Genomic DNA, 13,807 nt, shown 5'->3' with positions numbered 1-13,807 from the left:
TTGGATTCTTCTCCAGGTTTAAGCACCAATCTTTCCAGTTAAGCAAAGACATTTCTGAAGTAGCATGGTTCATTTTGTGGGGAAAAAAAAATTGTGGAAAATAGCTTATCGGTCAGGAAAGTATCTCAGCACATGGACTTTAACAAAATGAAGGTAACACCACTCACAACTTGGTCTCTTCTCCAGGTTTAAGCACCAATCTTTCCAGTTAAGTTGCAAAGATATTTCTGAAGAACCATGGTTCATAATTAAAAAAAAAAAAAGTCGAAAATAGCTTCTTGATCACGAAAATATCTCAGCACATGTACTTCAACAAAATGAAAGAAACCTGAGACTGCTGTCGCACAAGTCCCAACTGGTTGTTTAAATAGCTGTATCAAGAGCTCTCATTCATTAAAAGAGGAAAATATAGTACTAGTGATTATGATAATCGACTAGGAGAAGGACACTCTAGCAGGATGAATAATTAGACAGAATACTAGCAGCTTGTCAAATTTCTGAAACTCTATCCCCGCAGGCTCTAAAAATTACTCAAGTACCTCAGGCAATACACAAACGTTCTTCTCTGATGTCAACTATTCATGTTTTGCATAGAATACCACCAAGCTGATTTCACTCATCTTGTCGACTATCAATGCTATCTCTCCAAACTAATATTTGTTTTCTATTTCATTTTCTTGACACAACATGACACCAAAAGGTGTATACTGTAATTTGGATAGATACAGACAGTGAAACAACACACAAAAATACTGACATGAAAAGCACACGCCCAAGTTTAACTTGCATTTGTGTGTGTATATATTGATAATACACATAAGAAATAGTCCCGCACTCGCATAAGATATTTATATAACAACATTGATGAAAGTGGATTGAAGCTGAATTATCAAGAACTTTACCTGAATGCAAAAGCGAATAGAAGGAGGAATATAGGAGAAGCAGATTTACACTATACAAGAACAGAAAGATTAAAGTTAATAAGACGGCTCTATACAGGTAAAAACTCATATTTGAATAATGAAACTTATAGAGGAAGTTGACTAAACAGAAAGAAAAGAGAAAACAACTAACCATTGTAGCAAATGTAACAGAGATGAAAACAAGTGATTCATTGCTCAAGTTGACATCCAGTGCTGTTGCTAGACCTGTTGGTACAACTGTGAAAGGCAAAGTCCATCTGTAGCATTAGTCGATAGAAAAGTGAATAAGTCATAGAGAATTCATCATGAAAAGCATGGAAAAAAGAAGATTATAAAATAAGACTAAAGTTTGGGCAGATTTAGATCACTTATAAAGTTCAAATGATGAGCATTCAGATTAGGAAAGAATGAAAAATAATTTACCACATAAGGCGAATGAAAAATAATTTACCACATAAGATCAAATTACTTTCAAAATGTTAACCATCAGCATACATGCAATTTCTAACACCTTTGTGTCAATACTTGCTTACACAATGGCATTGGTGACCCGTCCTTTCTATAGTCACCTTAAAAAATCTCTATTTGAATCCATAATAGGAAAAGATGAAATTTATTGCACCTTTCCCCTTTCAATCAGTGCAGGATTCGGTGCAAAATCATTATTTGAATAGTAATAATTTCTCCAAAAAAAAAAAAGTGGTGGTTAATTTCAAATTTTTTACTCCACATCATCCACAATTTTATTAGGCAACCATGACACAGATTTTATGGACCTCAGTGATTAAGAATATACATGATAGGACAAGACACAAAGACTAATTGGACAAGAGGATTATAGCGTTGTCAAAAAAGTTAAAAAGAAGACGTGCAAGATTGAAGCATCCCCTCTCAAACATTTGTTCTGTTAGGTCAGCAGTATGAATAAATAATAAGCAACAGATTTTAATAATTTGCAAAAGATATTGCCCAACTTGCTTGTTCAAATACAAAATCAGAAAGAGAAGGGCATAAATTGGTGAGGTTACCTCTGACATAGTAATCCCTCCACGACATAGAAACAGTATGTTGAAACCTATGGGACCAAAACCATATGATTGCCTTTGATAAAATAGCTTGCATCGAAAAGTGGACGGTATTCATCAATAAAGGAGCTGGGAATTTTCCCATATCATCTCCTAAAAGAGTTTTATTATACCTAATCAAACCAACCAAAGATATAAATGAAAAAGGAACAATACAAAATTTATAAGAACCATTAAAAGTTGTATAATTGATTGAATAAAAATAACTTACAAGGTCAAAAATGTGCTGAAAGTGTACCACATAAGAATGAGAAATAAAGTCTTCAACACATCAGCAGCAGAAACAACACTCTTAGTCTTAGACTTTGGTGGCAATGTGTTAACATTACCAAAAGATCCCGGGCCACCAACACCAATATTTGATAAGCTTACATCTGTTTCAGACCCATTTTCAATGTCAAAAGGCACATACTTTTCGTCCCGATTTCTTTCACCATGTGTGGAATCAACATCCGGAGAATCACCTCCATTCTGCATACTTTCCCTTTTTAAAGGGAGAAAAAAAAAAGGAAAAAACACTGATCTGTACTACTCCTAGGATTCTTTATTTCTAACTCCCTAGCAAAGCAAAAGCAAAAGCAACCTAAAATCGGAGTGTTCTATGCTTCTGACTGGCAATCAAAATGCACTATGCCTTATTCATTGCACCAGCCCGAGAAATGAAGATTGGTTTGCACTATGAATGAATTTGACTCCTGCGTTACTCGGCTTGCATCTGGATCCAAAACGCTCTCTACAATCTCCTAATCTCTTAATTAAAATCCAATTTCACAAACATGAAGAAACAACAAATTTTTACAACTCACACAACGCTGTGCTTAGATTGAAATTGCTACCTGTTCCAACCAAAACACCATAACAAATCAGATGACTACTTAAAAATTTGAATTCAAACTCCAAACAATCATTCTGTCAAGAAAAACTAAAAGCCAAAAGCAGAACTGAACGTGTGATTCGTTCTTTGTATTTAGCATTGACATACAAATCCACACCGATAACTAAACAATTAATTTTTGGTCAAAACAAATTGCAAGCGAAACAAAATGAAAAATACTGCAAAACAAATGAATATTCACACGGTTCAGCTCATCAAAACTAAAATTTTCACACAAATTACGCACGAGTACGATTTGAAAATTTACCTCCGCTGTTGAAGAAAGAGAGAGATTTATAATAGCATTTGAGAGAGAGAGAGAGAGAGAGAGTTTGTTTTGTTAGTTGGTTGGACCGTTCGTTCGTTCGTTCGCTCTGACGAGAAAGGGATCTGATCTGAGTGCGGGCTTTTGTAATACTTAGCTTACTTCAATGGAGATGTTTGGTTTGGCTTCGTTTAGTTCGGGGGTTATTGTCTGTTTTTGTCCACATGCGTTTGCTTTAATTTGAAGGCTTAATTTTCATTTTTTTTCCTTAAAATGTTTTAAGTAATTAAAATAGTAACTAATGAGGCGTGACAACTTATTGAAAATCTTTTTATTTTTATTTTTTTAACAAAATTGGGAAAAAGAAAGCACAATATTAATGCGAGTCTTTCCTTTTGATCCATGCAAAACCCCTGCACGCACTACAATATTTACAGGGAACTTATTAATGTTTTCTTTGCCTTTGCCAAAGGCAAGCCTGGGTTTAGAAATTATATGGTAGGTGAATTTTATGTGTGAAAAGAATTCACTTGTAAAAAATATTCTTTGTGCATATTTAATCTCTATTACAAATACCATGGTTCAAATTTTTTCATCCATTTATTACACTAAATTAACTTTTTAAAAAAAGTAAGAAAAATGTTAAGTACTGAAATGGAGTTAAGTTAATCAGTTGTTAAGATGAGTATTAAATATGTTCATCATAATATGCAAAGGCTAAAGAGTTAAGTCTAATTTAGATGGCTTTTTTTTTTTGTCTGAAATCTAAATAGATCTAAATTAGTTTGAATTCTTAATAGAGCTGAATGTTTGAATCTGAATGATATGTTTATTTGTTTTTTTTTCTGAATTGACAAAAAATAAATATTAAGTTTTTTTTAAATTAAAAAATCTGAAAAATTAATATTTTTATATTTATACCTGTAAAATTATAAATGTTAAACAAATAATAAACATCTCAAAGAGTATGAATAAGATAATATATTGTCATAACATAAATCATATTCAATTGAATACAACTCTTTAATATTCTATATTATATATGTTAATCAATTTTATTATAGTTTATGATGTTTTTATATGAAAAATATTCATAAAAAATTATGAAGAAAATAATACTAATTTGAAGAAAATAAAAAGATGAAAATAATAATAGTCTAACACTGTATATTGCCACAAGTTATATAAAGATAGATAATAATGCTAATTATTAAATTTTATTCAGATAAGAATGAAAATTAATTAATTAGATAAGGGTATTTTGGAGAATATCTTTTAATGATATCATTCAGACTTTTTAGATTAAGTAAAAAGCTAAAAAAATTAACTTAATAATTTAATGACTTAATGGTTGAAATTTTTCATTAAGTTGAAAAAACTAACAGACTTAATGACTTAACTAATTAAAATTAAGTTAATTAAGTTATTAAGTAAAAAAAAAAAAACAATCCCTTAATTGTCTTCTTTGGTGATTTTGCCTAAGGCTATTTTTGTAATACAAGTTTTCATTAAAATATGGGTTTAACTCAGGAAGTCAGCGAAAAGCTGAGTTTAGTACCATTTTCACTCTATTGTTTTTCATTTTGTGAAAATAAAAATGTGGAAAATTTAGTGTGCGTTTGAAATTATTTTTTATTTAGTGTTTTTTATTTTGTTTTAGAGAACAAGAATGATTAGTTTTTGATAAAAATAAAAACATATTTAGCAGCTTATTTTTAAACTAATATCTGAAAATGAAAATTGTAAAAATGTGTTTGGTAGTTTGTCTGAAAAAATAAAAATAATGAAAATTTAGTCGGTATCTATTTTAAAAAAATTATATTTTAATAATTATATTATAAGAATTTATGTATCTAATTCTAATACGTTTTCAAAATAAAAATTTAGTCAAAATTTAAGAAAAATATCACCTGTTGATTTTGTAAATTTCTTAAGTTTTTAATGAAATTAATTTTGTATTATGAGAATTTCAAAACTTATTTATTGATTGTTACATTTATTTATGTTAATTACGCTAAATTTATTTTTATTAATAATATAATTTTTTTTATTAATGTATGCATAGCATTTTTTATTACAAATTTACTATATTAAAATAAATCATTTATCTAACAAACACGCGAGACCTACTAAATTTTAGTGGTAATTATTGCATTACAAGTGTAGGATCCACAATGATAGAAAACAAAAAGGTAAAGAACGCCAATTTAGCTTTCTCTACATTTATGAAGAAAAAATTGAAACTAAAATCTTTTTTATTTTTGTATTTTTTGTTTATAGTTCAAAAATGCATCCACCAAACATGTTTTACACTTTTATATTATCATAAAACAAAAAACAATTAGTAAAAAATCATATCAAACACACCCTTACTTGGTGGGCTCATTTTGGTGAAAATTTCTCTAGTCATTGGAAACAAAATATTTCCATTTTCCAATGCTTACAAAGAAGACAAAAGAACATGTGTTGTCTATTTTGTTTCACTTCTTGCTCTTAGCCAAGGGCTTCACCATCTTGACTTTATAACATAGTATAATAGATTTCCTAACTCTATGAATAAAGAAATAATTGAAGAAATAAATTTGAAGGGGCTGGAACTTTTTATCTTCATACGTATTTGTAATTTGTAGAGAACTTGTCATGATCTTTGACCTCGAAATCGGAGGGGTGAGTATTTGAAAAAAGCACTCCAACGCCTAAGTAAGTGTTTGATTAAGATTAAAGAAAGAAGAAAAATGAAGAAAATGAGTTTCGCTCTATATATATATGAATAATGCTTCTTTTGGAGGCAAAGACTTTCTTTCTCTTAGAGATGGATCTCTATTTATAGATGATGAGTGATATAGATTTATGGTTTTTCTTTGAACCCTCAATCTAAGGACATGTGTCACCCATCATTTCTGTACACTTAGAGGTGAATATGATCTAAGGAATTATTCTGACCCTGTGTATTTCTTTACTCGTATGACCTTTAGACGTAATTTCCTTAAACTAATGGATTGTAGAACTAGTTCCCCCCTCTAGCTAGAATTTTTCCTTAGGTGTTATTCTCCCGGAATAGTTTGTGTGTTATTTATCCCGAAATAGGTTAGGTGTTATTTCCCCGGAATACCTTTTGTTATCCGATAAGACAGACACGTGGCATGGTTATGTGCCTTTTGGAATATGGCACCTACAAAATTATTATAACAAATATTTAACAATAGTAACTGTTTAAGGGAAAAATAAGAAAGGCAGTAAAGCGCCACGTGTCGACAAATGGAATGACTCCAGCACAATCTGAGGTACCCGGTATGATGTGAGGTACTCCGCACAAATAGAGGTACCCCGCACAAATAGAGGTACCCCACATAAATTGGGGTACCCCACGCAACTGGAGGTACTCGGCGGTTCGGATGCAAGAGAATTCTCCGAAAATATCCGCCATGAGAAACGTTCCCACCTCTCAAAAGATATTATTCGATTTTGTCAGAATTAGGAATAAAAAATGTCGTGCTAAAAGGGGGGACAGCCGCCTGTCACCTCTGCCAAAAGTGAAGGACATTGTCTCAAGGACAGTGGTCCTCAGTCGCCTACTCGACAGCTGCTGTAAAGGTACCCTGGACCACTCTCCAATGCGCGTCACGTTTCCAAAAGATGAGATACGCCGTGAACATGCACATAACGGCCCCAAAATCATAAAAAGGAAAAAGGACGTTAGCCAAAAAGGGTACCCCACGTGGCAGCTGAGGTACTCCATATATAAAGGCGCCTATGTTTCGTTTTCCGGGAGGTCTCTAACTCACCATTAACACTCACACTCCAAAAAATAGGTTTTTCTCAACCTTAAACCCTAATTTACAGAGGGCTAGCCGGCTTTCTTTGCCATAAAAGCTTGAGTTTGCTAACTTGAGCGTCGGAGTGTGAACGCCGGGATACCCCGGCTTCACCTCTAACCTCTATTTCACTATTTTGCAGGCATGAAGCTCATTTGGAAGGACACCTCTCTTGGTTTTGACCTTTCATCATTGTTACCACTCCTTCTCCCCTTCTCAGCTCCCCTGAATTTCAGATACACCGCACCGCACACAACAAACTAGTGAGGTATCCCATCTCCCCCAAAAATATAAATTTATTGTTCAAGATAGATTTCGGCTTTTCTTACCCTAAAATCTGTTGAAAACAGTAACATAAATTTATTCTATACCTTACAACCTAATCACTTAATATATTAAATAAGTTGTTTTAAATAAAAAGTAATATCACATAATTATTATAGTAAATATTACAGTGTTCAACCAGTATGTAGTTATCTAAAAAGGATTGCAAAACTCTTATATATTGATGAAAATATATCAACAAAGAAGTTACATCTTCACAACTAATATAAACAAATATATGATAATTATAAAGTAATTTAAGATTTCCTCAATTAGTATTAACTTATAAATATAATTTTTTTACATAATTAAAAGTTTTTAAGAAATTATTAAAATAAGTTACATCTTCACAACTAATATAAACAAATATATGATAATTATAAAGTAATTTAAGATTTCCTTAATTAATATTATCTTATAAATACAATTTTTTTACATAATTAAAAGTTTTTAAGAAATTATTAAAATAAGTTACATCTTCACAACTAATAAAAATAAATATATGATAATTATAAAGTAATTGAAGATTTCCTCAATTAATATTATCTTACAAATACAAATTTTTTTACATAATTAAAAGTTTTAAAGAAATTATTAAAATAACCATGTACCTATATTCATTTGTAATAATATATAATAATACATCATAATGTAATAGCTAAAATATATATATCTATATTCATTGTATTATATTATTCCTTGATAAAGGTTTCATTAAATAATACAACTACTAAGAAAAGCTTTCATTAAATAATTCTCTACTCTCTTTTTCTATCTTTATTTTTCCACAACAAACAACCAAATATTTTTTCAACTTCTTTATTTTCAAGCACTATCTTTAAACAAGCTACCAAACATACTTTCATTTTCAACAAAAACTAATCATTCTTATTCCATAAAACAAATTCAAAATCAAAAACTCCGTTTAAAAAACGATACTACCTTATTCCATGAGATCTAGAAGCATTTTTGCAACCCTCACTCTCTCTCCAGCGCGTATTTCTTTTTAATTTTTGAACTTTGTTTCCAAGGGGAATGAAGGATTTCCTTACAAGTTATTTTAACCATACTAAACGGCCTTACCCAATAAATTGTTTGATATTTTTGTTTGGAAAAGACAAATGATTCTAGCCTTGTGCAAAATGGAATAAATAAATAAATAGAGGTCCCACTTTTACTGATGCAATGTCCCATGTCTGTTGATTATTCTCTATGCAAAGTTTGCCTCATTTTCTTTTGTTTTCTTCTGTTGATTAGTTTCCAAAAATCTTGTTTCGCCATTATTCTTGTTTAGACCCAAAAAAAAAAAAAAAAGATGGTACTTTTGTTTAAAAAATTCAGCCTTTTATATATCGCTATGAAACTGAAGTTAAGACAGGAGTTTCTGGTTATTGTCGTCGATGAAATTCATTAATAATCAGAAATAAAGCAGCAAAAATGCATGAATAGAATATATATCAGGACAGCCTGAAAGCACATAGACAAGATCTGAGTATCAAGGATTTTCTACGAGGAATTAGTTTAGATAGACACAAAAACTGACCGAAGAAATTCATATAGCTGACTCCCATTATGCACTGAAACAATTAAATAAAATTTCAGAAAATTTAAAAGTCCAATCCAAAATCAAAAGTAATTGTATCTCTCTCTAGTCTCTACTTAATTATAATTTACAGAAATAAAAGTCCTGATGCAATAATCAAACAATAGTAATTTAATTTCATCCAGCGGAAGTAAGGTTCCCAAAATGCCTTGTAAGAGTATCCAAATTGTTACTGTGCCACCAAAATTTTTTGCTGTCAGCTTCAGCTGGCTTGTTCACATAAGCTGATCCGCTCTCAGGATCCGTACTTTCAGGCCGTGCGCTGGATGAAGCTGTTGCGGCAGGAGTCTCGGTCAGGAACTGTTCCCAGAACTGATCATTTGCTCGATTTTTAACTGAAGAATTTGCTGTCTCATCCTCAGTGGCACTAGCACCGTCAACGGGGTTCTCTGAACTAGCTACCTGCTTGGGGGATGAATGAACATCCATTGACTTGGGAGATGACACATTTGATAACACATCGTGTTCTTCTGATGACACACCCTCTTCAATTTCATCATCGGTGACAGCAGACACTGGTCGTAATACCCCAAAATCGTACACATCTTGATTAAAAGCTTCCCCAAGGCCGTACAAAAAAAATGTCCAAAAGTCCACTGAGGATTCTAGCCTGTCAATTTGTTCCAAATTCAACGCCGGAGATGGATCAGAAGTAGCATCTGGGTTCTCTTTCTGTTCATTCACACTTAGGCTTGCGGATTTTACATCATCAAAGTATTCAATAGTCGTAGGCCTCAACAGCCTTCTCTTTTTGCTGTGAACTTCTGCTTGTTGATTAAGAGCCGAGGAAAATCCCGGTTTCTTCAACAGGTTAGCTAAACAGGCGATCATTTGCGTCTGTCGATTTTCCAAGTACCTTAGACGCTCGCGTACTGATTGAACATGATACTCAAACTCGTGATTTCCACCCTCACGCCTCCGCAGCTCTAATTGAAGTAAGCTATTCTCCTTTTTGAGTCTCTCAATTTTGGCCTCGAATTCATTTCTTTCCGTTTCGGTTAGTGGAGTGGGAGACTGCGTGGAATGGCTGTGAACTGGCTTGCGTCTGTGAATGTTCTTTAAGAGATGCCTCTGTCCTCGTATGAATTCCTCATTTGCAAACTCCCACTGATCAGGATCAATCTTCCTGAATCCCTACTCACATAAAATTCAAAGCTTCAGCAAATATTCACCGTAAGCCAATAATATGCATGGTCTTGTTGTTGTTGTTGTATACCAGACTCAAGCATAAACAAACAGTAAAGATTACACATAGAGACATACCAATCTCAAGTCAAAATGAGCTTCAACACATCATATTGTAAAGAAAGGCATCATTTTCTAATGAAAAACCAATCTGGGGCTTGAAATCCAATCAATTCTTAATCAAACAGCAGCATACGTTGCTCAAAACGAAGCGGAAAAAGAAGAAAAAGAAGAGTGAACTTACATATGTATTCAGCTGCCTCACAAAACTGGAGAAATTATTGTGCTTGAAGTACTGAGGCAGCAAATCTTTAGCAAAATCCGGGGGATTCCAGACAATGAAACTACCGCCACTTTGACTCCAAGACACCAATGAGTTGGTTAATGGATCATCCACCATCTCATATGTCTTGATGAGAAAAGGTGCCGGCGAATTTGAACTACCCTGTCCCTGTGATTCATCCATTACTAAATTCTACGAAAGAAAATTTCTTAAACTTTCAAGAGCCTACATATACAAACAGTCCAATATTGACAACTTTTACAGCACAAAGCTAAGCTGCGACAAGAAAACCAAAGATCCAAACAATAAGGAATCTGAGTGCGAGCTAAAAGTAAATTGAAAGAAAAAGATGGAAGAGAAATTGCGTGCACCACCAATTGATGTGTAATTTCCAGACTTGGGAAGGAAGCAATAGGCGAAGAGTAGTTGGTCAATTTCTTGATAGCTGTCATTGTTGACTTTGGGATCCCATTATATTGAATCTTCTCATTTCTCAGGGTATTGTATGTATTTTAATATGTATATTAGTTTTCAACGTGGATGACTGTGATTTTTCATTTTCAATATTCAAAGGTTCCTCGTTAAGGCCTTCAGCGTGGCTCTTTTGACCATTTTATTAAAATCTTTCTTAATTTTAAAAACTCTCCCTATATAGTATAGCTCTCCCGTAAATTGATTGCAGCCATGAGGTTTCAGTCTTTCAACAACTAAATATGTCCTATTGCTAGCTTCTTCTCGAAACAATGCTTCTAAAAAAAAAAAACAAATGAGATGGCACAATCAGAATATCTTAACTCAAAATTTTTAAAAGATAATAATAATAATAATAATATCTCTTTCATAATAGAGTTCCTCGAAAATTCTTTTACTTTGACAGGATAAACAAGATGGCACTTTCGTGAAAACTCTTCTTTCGAAACTTCTAAATATTTAATAAAGTCTTCTTTGTTTTTAATAAAAATGTGATGGCTCCTTCTCGATAACTCTTCTCTCATAACTTTCATATATTTTAAATAAAATTCTCCATTTGCAAGAAAAAATGTGACAGCTCTTCTTTGAAGACTCATATATTCTTATAGAAAAAAAAAATGTATATAAGTTGCCTTCTTCGAGAAAACACTTCTCATAAAACATCCAAATGTACTAAAAGAACATCTCTTTTTGTAAGAAAAGATGTAATGACTCTTCAAAGACTTTAATTATCCTACAAGGAAAAAAAAAAGTAATATAGTATAGTTGGTAGCTATCTTAATTTACCTATTTTCTACTTCCATTATTTTCTTATCCTTTAATGTCTTTGCAATGACAAAATAATTTCTTTTAAATAGGTTTGACATAGAGGTGAAAATTGTTGCAAACTAAATTCCTAATAAATGAACATGAAGATAGATCTACGGAAAAAGATTTCATCAATGGTGGAGTCAAATTATTAGAAAATCGAAAATATAGTGAAAAGGTGTTCATTAGACAACCAGTAAGTGGATTGTTAATTTGTATTCAAAAAGGGAAAAGAGAGAGAGAGAGAGAGAGAGAGAGAGAGAGAGAGAAATCTTTGGCCATTGATGTATGTATTTCCATCATAATAATGACATATCATAGAGATATACATAATTTATATGCCATGCAATACAATTTTTTTACTCTGCAGCAAAGAATGTATTACTTGTCGTTTCCTTCATCATATGAGATGTCGTCAATTATATAGAAACTGAATAACATTTCATTTATATTTTCAGATAATAGACGACATGGCGTATATATTTAACTCCTAGTATAATTTGTATGCCCCGTCACCATATAGAGGACGTGTCATCTAGTTTAAGAAAAGTATGAGATATCGTTTATATTTTAGGCAAGTAGATGTATCATGTATGTGTGTGTAGACCAGGCACACGTGTTTCTCGCTCTGTTCGTTTTCACCCTTTTTCTTTTTCTTCTTTTTCATATCTTATCTCCTCTTCAGTCTTCGGTAAGAACTGTATTTTGTCAGGTGAAAGTTACTTTATGTCTTTATCCCAAGATATATTTCCGAACATTCATTATTTTACTTTTTTTCATTATTAATATTTTAATAAAGTTTCTCATCACATCATAACTATAGGGTCACCAAAAGCCAATTATGTACTTCATTAAATATTATTTTATTAAAACATAACAATAAATAATATGATTATTTCGTTTTCACCTGTTTAATATTATCAAAAACATGCTTTCACACACTGTTTAATCAAAAAATCATAATTGGATATCATATCAAATGCAATGTAAAAAATTGAAAATATTAAGGATATAATTCAAATTTTTGATAATATCCAATTTTTTAAAATTATTCTCATATCACAAATTAAACAATTTCTAAAAATTTTACTTAGAGATATGTCTAAGAATAATAGGTCTTCCAAAATTATAGGACTCTAAACAACCACCAAATTTAACTACTGATAAAATCAAGCATAGACTTAAATTTTTAAATATTAAAAAAAAAAAAACCATGTCTCCTTTGCCAAAGATCACTGTAACTACCATTAGAAGCTCAAATCCCCACCCTTAATTTGTTGAAAGTTGGTTTGTTTTATTTATTTTTTAAACAAAGATTTCTAGAAGGATTTTAAAAAAAATAAAAAAACCATTCGTCCTTCTAGAAAAATCTTGGTTAAAAAATAAAACAACTTTCAAATAATTAACGAGAAACCCGTCTACCGCATTTGTCAGCTTCCTTCCAAAAGCAACAAAATGTTTTTGAGTAAGAATTCGTACTCCATCAAGGAGAAAAAAAAAATCATATAATAATTTATGAAGATAATCTAGTGGATATAATAAGCACTTGAATATGGGGCAAAATTTTGTGACTTTATTTAAATTGTAAACTATTGTCCACTAAATAACTAAATGATTACTCTAATAATTCATATCTTCCATTAACAAGCTTTGGATATAATATGAAACATCGAAGAAGATGACAAAGAAAGATAAAATAAAATGAATTAAGGAATGAGTAAATTGGAGAGAGAAAATTTCGGCTCAAAAATCAATATTATTAATTATATAGTCAACGTAATTAATTACATTTAATCCTAACCATTGATTAATCCTCCATCCAAGGGTCAAAAGATGATGTAAAAATAAATATAATTTTAGGGCCATTGTTCTTTCTCCTCTTCTTAATTATCGCAAAAACAATTAAACTAAAACGGTAATTTATAAACTCTTCTTCATAACTAGGGATGTCAATGGGGCGGGTTCGGGTGAGGATCATGATCCCCGAACTCGAACCTAATTTCAAAGCAATCCCCCGAATCTGCCCCATACCCGAAAAATTGTAATGGGAGATTGTTTGGGTATATTCTTGAAAATCTCCAAATTGAGCGGGGATTAAAACGGGGACCCAATCCCCATTTTTTAAAATAATAATTTCTAAATATTTCAGTTTTCCTTTTTTTAGATATAATA

General features: G+C 31.6%; 2 protein-coding genes across 3 annotated transcripts in view; both read right to left on the bottom strand.

Annotated features, from left to right (window-relative positions):
- LOC18052436 (probable sugar phosphate/phosphate translocator At1g06470) overlaps nucleotides 1–3,360 on the bottom strand; it is a 10,963-nt gene extending 7,603 nt beyond the window's left edge. For both annotated transcript variants that reach the window (XM_024190615.1, XM_024190616.1), the window contains exons 1-5: nucleotides 3,151–3,360; nucleotides 2,220–2,844; nucleotides 1,952–2,121; nucleotides 1,075–1,160; nucleotides 903–952 (exon numbers count right to left, since the gene is read on the bottom strand). In XM_024190615.1, coding sequence (XP_024046383.1) covers nucleotides 903–952; nucleotides 1,075–1,160; nucleotides 1,952–2,121; nucleotides 2,220–2,485 — 572 coding nt within the window. In that variant the 5' untranslated portion in view covers nucleotides 2,486–2,844; nucleotides 3,151–3,360. The remainder of the gene's footprint in view (nucleotides 1–902; nucleotides 953–1,074; nucleotides 1,161–1,951; nucleotides 2,122–2,219; nucleotides 2,845–3,150) is intronic.
- A 5,448-nt stretch (nucleotides 3,361–8,808) lies between these two features.
- Nucleotides 8,809–10,838, bottom strand: LOC18052434 (heat stress transcription factor A-4b). Its single transcript, XM_006447964.2, has 2 exons — nucleotides 10,319–10,838; nucleotides 8,809–10,023 (listed from the first exon to the last, which is right to left on the bottom strand). The coding sequence occupies exons 1-2, from the start codon at nucleotides 10,538–10,540 to the stop codon at nucleotides 9,007–9,009; spliced, it is 1,239 nt and encodes a 412-aa protein (XP_006448027.1). The 5' UTR covers nucleotides 10,541–10,838; the 3' UTR covers nucleotides 8,809–9,006.
- Nucleotides 10,839–13,807: the final 2,969 nt, after the last annotated feature.

This window comes from Citrus clementina, unplaced genomic scaffold (assembly GCF_000493195.1).
Source record: "Citrus clementina cultivar Clemenules unplaced genomic scaffold, Citrus_clementina_v1.0 scaffold_2, whole genome shotgun sequence".
In the NCBI taxonomy this organism is placed as follows: Eukaryota; Viridiplantae; Streptophyta; class Magnoliopsida; order Sapindales; family Rutaceae; genus Citrus; species Citrus x clementina.
The sequence above is the reverse complement of the archived record's forward strand: the minus strand, read 5'-3'. Positions and strand labels throughout refer to the sequence as shown.